This window comes from Balaenoptera ricei, chromosome 19, assembly GCF_028023285.1.
Source record: "Balaenoptera ricei isolate mBalRic1 chromosome 19, mBalRic1.hap2, whole genome shotgun sequence".
Taxonomy (NCBI): Eukaryota; Metazoa; Chordata; class Mammalia; order Artiodactyla; family Balaenopteridae; genus Balaenoptera; species Balaenoptera ricei.
In genome coordinates this window covers 63,190,955-63,196,954 of record NC_082657.1, presented here as the reverse complement: position 1 = coordinate 63,196,954, position 6,000 = coordinate 63,190,955, and the positions used below count along the sequence as shown (strand labels likewise).

Sequence of the window (6,000 nt, the reverse complement as noted above, 5' to 3'; positions counted from 1 at the left end):
GAGATCTGAAGACGGCAGGGCTCTGGCTGGCCCCTGACCCTCCAGTTCTGGTCTCTGAGATCCTTTGCTGATTTCTGGGGCTGTTTGTTCTTTTATTTTGGTAGAATACACATAAGATAAAATTTACCATCTTAACCATTTTATTTATTTATCATTATTAAGTTTGGGGGCCACGCCACGCAGCATGCGGGATCTTGGTTCCCCGACCAGATATCGAGCCTGTGGCCCCTGCAGTGGGAGCGCAGAGTCGTAACCACTGGACCGCAAGGGAAGTTCCTTAACCATTTTTAAGTGTACGGTTCAGTGGCATTAAGTACATTCTCAGTATGGTGCAACCGTCACCACCACCTCTGGAACTTTGCATCTTCCCAGACCGAAACCCTCACCTGGAAAGCACTAGCTCCGCCTCCCCATCCTGGGTCGGCGTCAGCGTCAGAGCCAGAGCCAGGCCTCCGGGAGTTTCCCCGGGGCCTGCACTCCGTTCGCCTCCCTGTCACGGGCTAGCGAACGCCATTGCTGGTGCGCGTGTGCTCGTTCAGCTCTGGTGTCCTTGGCGGATCAGAACATGAGTACCTCAGGGCAGAGACCTGCAGCGTGCGCCCTCAGGAGAAAGTTACCTGGATGGCTGGGTGGGTGGGTACCACCTGGCTGGCACTGTGGAAGGAGAGGGGCAGAACCCAGCAGGCTGAAAAGTGCAGCTCTGGGAAACAGGAAGGAACTTTACAAGCCTTTGCCGGTAAATGCATTTCCCTCCTGCCTCTTGGGCCAGATCGGATTGATTTTCTTGTTTGTTTTTACGAAAACGTATATTTGTGGAAACGCCTGAGGTTTTGAGTCGCGCTGTTGGCTGTGGCAGGTGTACGTGGCGGAAGGAGGCTGCTTAGCTTCAGGGGTGCTCCAGGGAGCGGGAGGGCGCGGCGGCATCCAGGAAGGACGGCGGCCTGACCAGAGCTCGGGACCGCGGCACTGGCCGCGTGGTGCTCCGGGGCTTCCGCGTTGGTCGGGCGATGGGGGGCTTAAGGAGACGGGGGAAGGGGCTGAACACCCCACCTGGCCCTGCCACCTGCTCCGGGGAGATCGTATAGCTGAGTCCGTGGCCGGGTTCAGGTCGGCTTGTTCTGGCCCAGGCCGTCCAGACGGCTCCTAAGTGGCGGTCCAGCCATTGCTGGGCTCACGGGCCACACCTGGGGGTCTGAGGGGCAGAGAGCAGAGGTGGGAGAGTGATCCCCCTCTTGGAGACCCGATCCGGGGTGGGCTTCTGTCCCGTGCAGCTCTGCTCAATCACGATGACTGGGCCGTGAGGCTGGGCCGTCCGCGGGGGCCGGGGGTTGGATCCGTGGTGGACACTGGCGCCCACAGCCAACTGCTCCGTCCTGGGCCTGGGTGGGCAGGGCTGGGTCACCCGGGCCCGCCTGCTGACCGTGGTGATTGAGGAGCGGAATGGGCAGAGGTGGCTCCAGCCTGGGGACCTCGCCAGGGTTGCCCACGCGATGCTGGTCTCCTCTGGGCAGCGAGCGGGGCTTTCCTGGCCCAGCCCCCTCTCGGGCCCCCGGGGAAGGCTGAGTGGCCCGGTTGCTCAGTGACGAGACCTGAGTTGGGACACACGGCACCTCCCTGGCACCCCCAGACCCCCTCACTTCCCGGGGGCGGGTGAGGTCCCGGCACCCCCTGCACTTCATCAGGATGGGGTCAGCAGCGCGAGACGCGGGGGGCGCCCTCGAGTCAGTGAGGGGAGAGGTGGAGCGGCTGCAGACACGTGCGTGACTCGTGCCCCGGGCAACATGGGCGCACCCGGCTGTCTGGGAGGCGGAGGTGGGGGGAGGAGGCTAAGGGAGCTGGACCCCCAAATCAGCCGTGCTGTGTGTTGACTGAAAACATAGCATCTTACAAAGGGGAGAAAGCAAGGCGGGAGAATGTCATGACCTCAGGGCTGGCCCCGTGGCAGGGGCTCTGCAGACACGACGGCCACGCTTGTCAGTGGACAGCGGAGCCGTCGTAAGTCAGGCACGGTGCTCCCGGTACCAGTGACACGTCACGCACTGAGCGAGGTCGCTCGCCCACGCGGGGAGGTGGCAGCCTTGCAGCGGTGACACGCACAGCACCCACGGCAGAGGGGCTCAGGGGGCGATGGTGGGGGGCGGGGCCGGCTGACCGCGTCCTGTTTCCTCCGCAGCCTGCCTCTTCCGCATCAACGCGCTCTCGCTGGTCTACCTGCTGTTTCTGTTGCTGCTGCCCTGGTTCCCGGGCCCCTCCCGGCACAGCATCCAAGGTAAGGGCGGGCAGGGCTCTGCAGGGGGTGGTGGGGTGACTCGGGGTCTCGGGGCTCTTTGTCCAGCTGCCTGGGGGTGGGGAGCGTTGGGGCCCCGGCAGAACCGGGCAGGGATGGACCTTCTCCGCAGATGAAGAGCCACCAGGGAAGGATGGGTGGTCCTGAGTTTCATTTTTCATGGTGGACCCTTGGCTGGTTTCACAACCTCTTTTCTGACCTCATGTCACAGGGGCCATGATGCAGGATGCCCCTGGGGCGTCCCCTGGCCGTGGGCTGGGCCGCCTTCCCGCCGGGTCCCTCCCCCAATCCCCACCCTGTCCCAGCGCCGTCCTTGCGGCCCATCTGCTCTGAGCGGCTGCGGCCAACCTGAAGTCCAGGTGCCGTGCGGCTCCCCCGCCCCGCCGTGGACTCGGGCTCCATCCACGTGCGCTCGGCGTGCTGCGGGGCCTCGGCTTCCCCCCGGCCACCTCGTCGTCGGGGTAACGGGGTGGCTGGGCGCACGGCGGTCTCCACCTAGTTCTGAGCTCTTGGAGGGCGGCCTCTGTGTCCGCCAGGCAGACGGGTGGGAAGGCCCATCAGGGCGCCTGGGCTCCCAGGACGGTGTGGACGGTGGCGCCCACGGCACGGGCTCGTCCGAGAGGAGCTGGAGCGGAGAGGACCCCTGCGTAGGAGGTGCCCTGCCCCCTGCCCAGCAGAGCACGGGCCCCTGTGAAGGGAGCACAGGCCTGCAGGCGGGTGGCACGGGAAGGGGGCACGGCTGAGGGGTCCCTTCGCGCTGGGGCTCCCACCAGATGCTCTCTGGGTGCTTCTGGATCTGCTGTCGTCCCAGCTTCTCGGTGAGGACAGGTGCCTGGGGACTGCTGTGTGCCTCGTGGGTAGGGAGGCCATTAGGTTTTGGAGGGTGAAGAGAGGCGCCCAGGCTTAAAAGAGGGTCCCCAGGGAGCAAGTTGTCAGGGTGTGACACCCCGTGCCCGGCGGGCCGAGGGTTTGGCCGAGACCCTGGAGGGAGGCATGCCCACGCACTGCCCCCGGGGGGTGCTGGCCACTCTGGGGCCTGGGCATGGCCTGTGGCTGCTGAGACCACCCCACACTGAGCGGCCACACGACACATCCCCACTCACCGTCCAGAGGTCGGAGTCTGGCCCGGGCCTCACGGGGCGAAAGCCCAGGTGTCGCAGGGCTGGTCCCTCCTGGAGCCTCTGGGGAGCACCTGCTTCCTCATCTTTTCCAGCTTCTTGGCCCGGGGTCTCTCCCTCCATTGTCCAGGTTGGCGATGGCCAGTCAATGACAGTCACCCCCTGTCACTCTGACTCTGCCCTCCTGCCCCCTGTCCACAGTTAGGACCTCCCCTTCCAGGGAGACCAGGAGCAGCTCCCTGTTGGAAGTCCAGCTGATTGGCACCGTTGGTTCCCCTTTGCTGTGTCAGGAAGCACTCACAGGGCCCCAGGATTGGGCATGGATTTCCCTGGAGGAGTGTCATTCTGCCTTCTACAGGGTGGCAGGTCACCCCTCCCCGGCCTGTGGCCTCTGGTGGTAACCCCCCCTCATCAGCCTCTCTCCCCACTTGGGGCACTCGTACGGAGCCCTGATCTTGGAGTGTGGGTAGAATTCAGGGAAGGGGCCCCAGCACGGGGGCAGAGCAGGGAGCCACGGGGGACTGCAGGCCAGACCCCTCCCCAGCCGGCTGCCCCAGCTGCCCCCCAGCTCCCAGCTCCCTGGGGAGGGCTGCTGGGCAGAGTCTGCCATCCAGGCCTTCCTCTCCTCTCCGTGGGCCCCGTTCCCAGGCTCTCGGCTCAGAGCGGCTTGTTCCGTCAATATTTCCTGCCCCCTGGCAACTGGGAACACTTGCTTCTAATTGGCAGTGGGGGAAGCACAGGCTCCTGGCCAGGGCAGGAGTCCAGAGTGGGGAAGGGTCAGGGAGTGGAGGGCGAGGCGCTGGGGAGACTTGCCCGCGTGACCTCCATCCGTCCCTCTGTCCAGCCCCAGAGGCCCTTCAGGGACAGGGAGGTTGCCGGGTTTTTCCGGGCAGGAGAGAGGAAAATGTGAGGCCTGCCCGTGCCTGTGCCGCAGCTGGGCCTCGGCGCCGGCAGCAGGTGGAAGGTCTGAGGCTGCGCAGGGTGCCCGTGGGCGCCGATTCCTGGCCCCATCCCCGTGGGGGCGTCAGCCTGACCCCGGCTCCCTGTGCAGGGCGGAGAGGGGTCAGGACCATCACTTTGCCAGGCGATGGGGCGGCGGCCATGGGCCACGTGCCCCGCGCAGGGCGGGGTGGGGCGGGGCTGCAGGTAGACCCGAGGCTCAGCTCCTGGCGACCTGATTAATGTTTAGGGACTCAGGGAGGCCCTGTCCCTGCCTTAGCACAAAACCCAGCCCCGCGGCTGCTCGCGGGAGAGGGTGCACCTGCCCCTGGAGCCCCTCGGCTCTGCTTTCACTCAGGTGCTGTTTGCACGTGGTGGGCCTGGCGGGCGGGTCTGGGTCACCTCGCAGAGCAGTCAGTGCACCGGGAGGCTGCCTGTCTTTGCTGGGTGAGGGGATGAGAGGCTCTGCCATGCCCCCAGACCTGCGCCCTCCTGCCTGTGAGCAGACGACGCCCCGGGGTCGGCAGAGCAGCTGGGACCCCGCTCCCCCCAGCCTCGTGCTCAAACTCTGACGTCCCCCCGTGGGGACCCTGTCCCTCCCTGCCTCACCTCTGCACCGCCCTCGGTGTGACGGGGCCTCGGACGACCGGAGGACGCCCCTTCCCTCATCTCTGCTTGCCCAGATCGCGTCAGGAGGGCGAGGTCTGCAAGCCGCTCACCGTAGCGCCGGAGCCGGGCCCGGGCTGGGCGCTGCACCCGCCAGGGGCCGGGGCTACCCCAGAACAGGGTCGTGGGAGCGGGGCCTTCGTGGCGGCAGGTGGTGCCGAGGGCGGAGAAGCCCTGGAGCGTTTGCAGGCTGAGCAGCCGCGTCAGGGAGGTTTGGGGCTCAACCCGCTGCCCGCTCTGGGTCAGACAGATGCTCCTTGTACCCGCCACGAGCCTCCCTCTCTTCTGCTCCTGGAGCCACAGCCTCCCAGCCCCACGTCCTGCGTCTCCAGATTCCTGCCTGAGCCTAAAGTCCCTGAGCGGAGCCCCGGCTCCTTCAGGAGGACAGACTTCCGTGTGACCCCTGCCCTGCACGACAGAGGTGGGGTTGCGTGCCCACGAAGGCACGCCCCATCCTTCCGCGGCGCTCCTGTGCTGTGCAGGCCTCACGTGACCGAACGAGTGACCCCAGGTCAAGGAGAGAGGCAGGCGGCACTTCCAGCAAGTGCAGTGTGTGGTCTAGCGCCCATACGCACCCTGCGCGCACCCGCCAATGATGCTCGCTCCTTCTGACACTCAGGGCCGAAGCTCGGAACCCACTGGGGTAGACTCCAGTGGTCGCCTGCCACACCCTTTATCCCTCCTGGGCAATTCAGGAGCCCCACACTGGCTTGACCCCCCTCCCCCTCTGAAATCAGAGCTGCCCTTTGGCCTCACCCAACACTGCTGTCAGCCATCCCTCTATCCTCTCATCATCCAACCATCCTGTAATCCATACATCCTCCCATCCTCCCATCCCCCCATTCATTTATATATCTGTCCTCTAGTCCATCCATCCATCCTCCCATCCATCCCTCCTTCCTTCCTTCCATCCATCCATCCTCCCATCCGTTCATTGATTTATCTGTCCTCCAATCCATCCATCCATCCCTCCTCCCAACTATCTATCCT

The 6,000-nt window shown here is 65.2% G+C and overlaps 1 protein-coding gene across 4 annotated transcripts in view; it reads left to right on the top strand.

The window, feature by feature from the left end:
- Positions 1-561: 561 nt before the first annotated feature.
- PIEZO1 (piezo type mechanosensitive ion channel component 1) overlaps positions 562-6,000 on the top strand; it is a 30,823-nt gene continuing 25,384 nt past the window's right edge. For 2 of the 4 annotated variants that reach the window (XM_059903706.1, XM_059903704.1), the window contains exons 1-2: positions 566-736; positions 2,174-2,269. In XM_059903706.1, the coding sequence (XP_059759689.1) occupies positions 622-736; positions 2,174-2,269 (211 nt within the window). In that variant the 5' untranslated portion in view covers positions 566-621. Of the gene's footprint in view, positions 737-2,173; positions 2,270-6,000 lie in introns of all 4 variants that reach the window. The other 2 variants (XM_059903705.1, XM_059903703.1) reach the window with 2 other exon arrangements.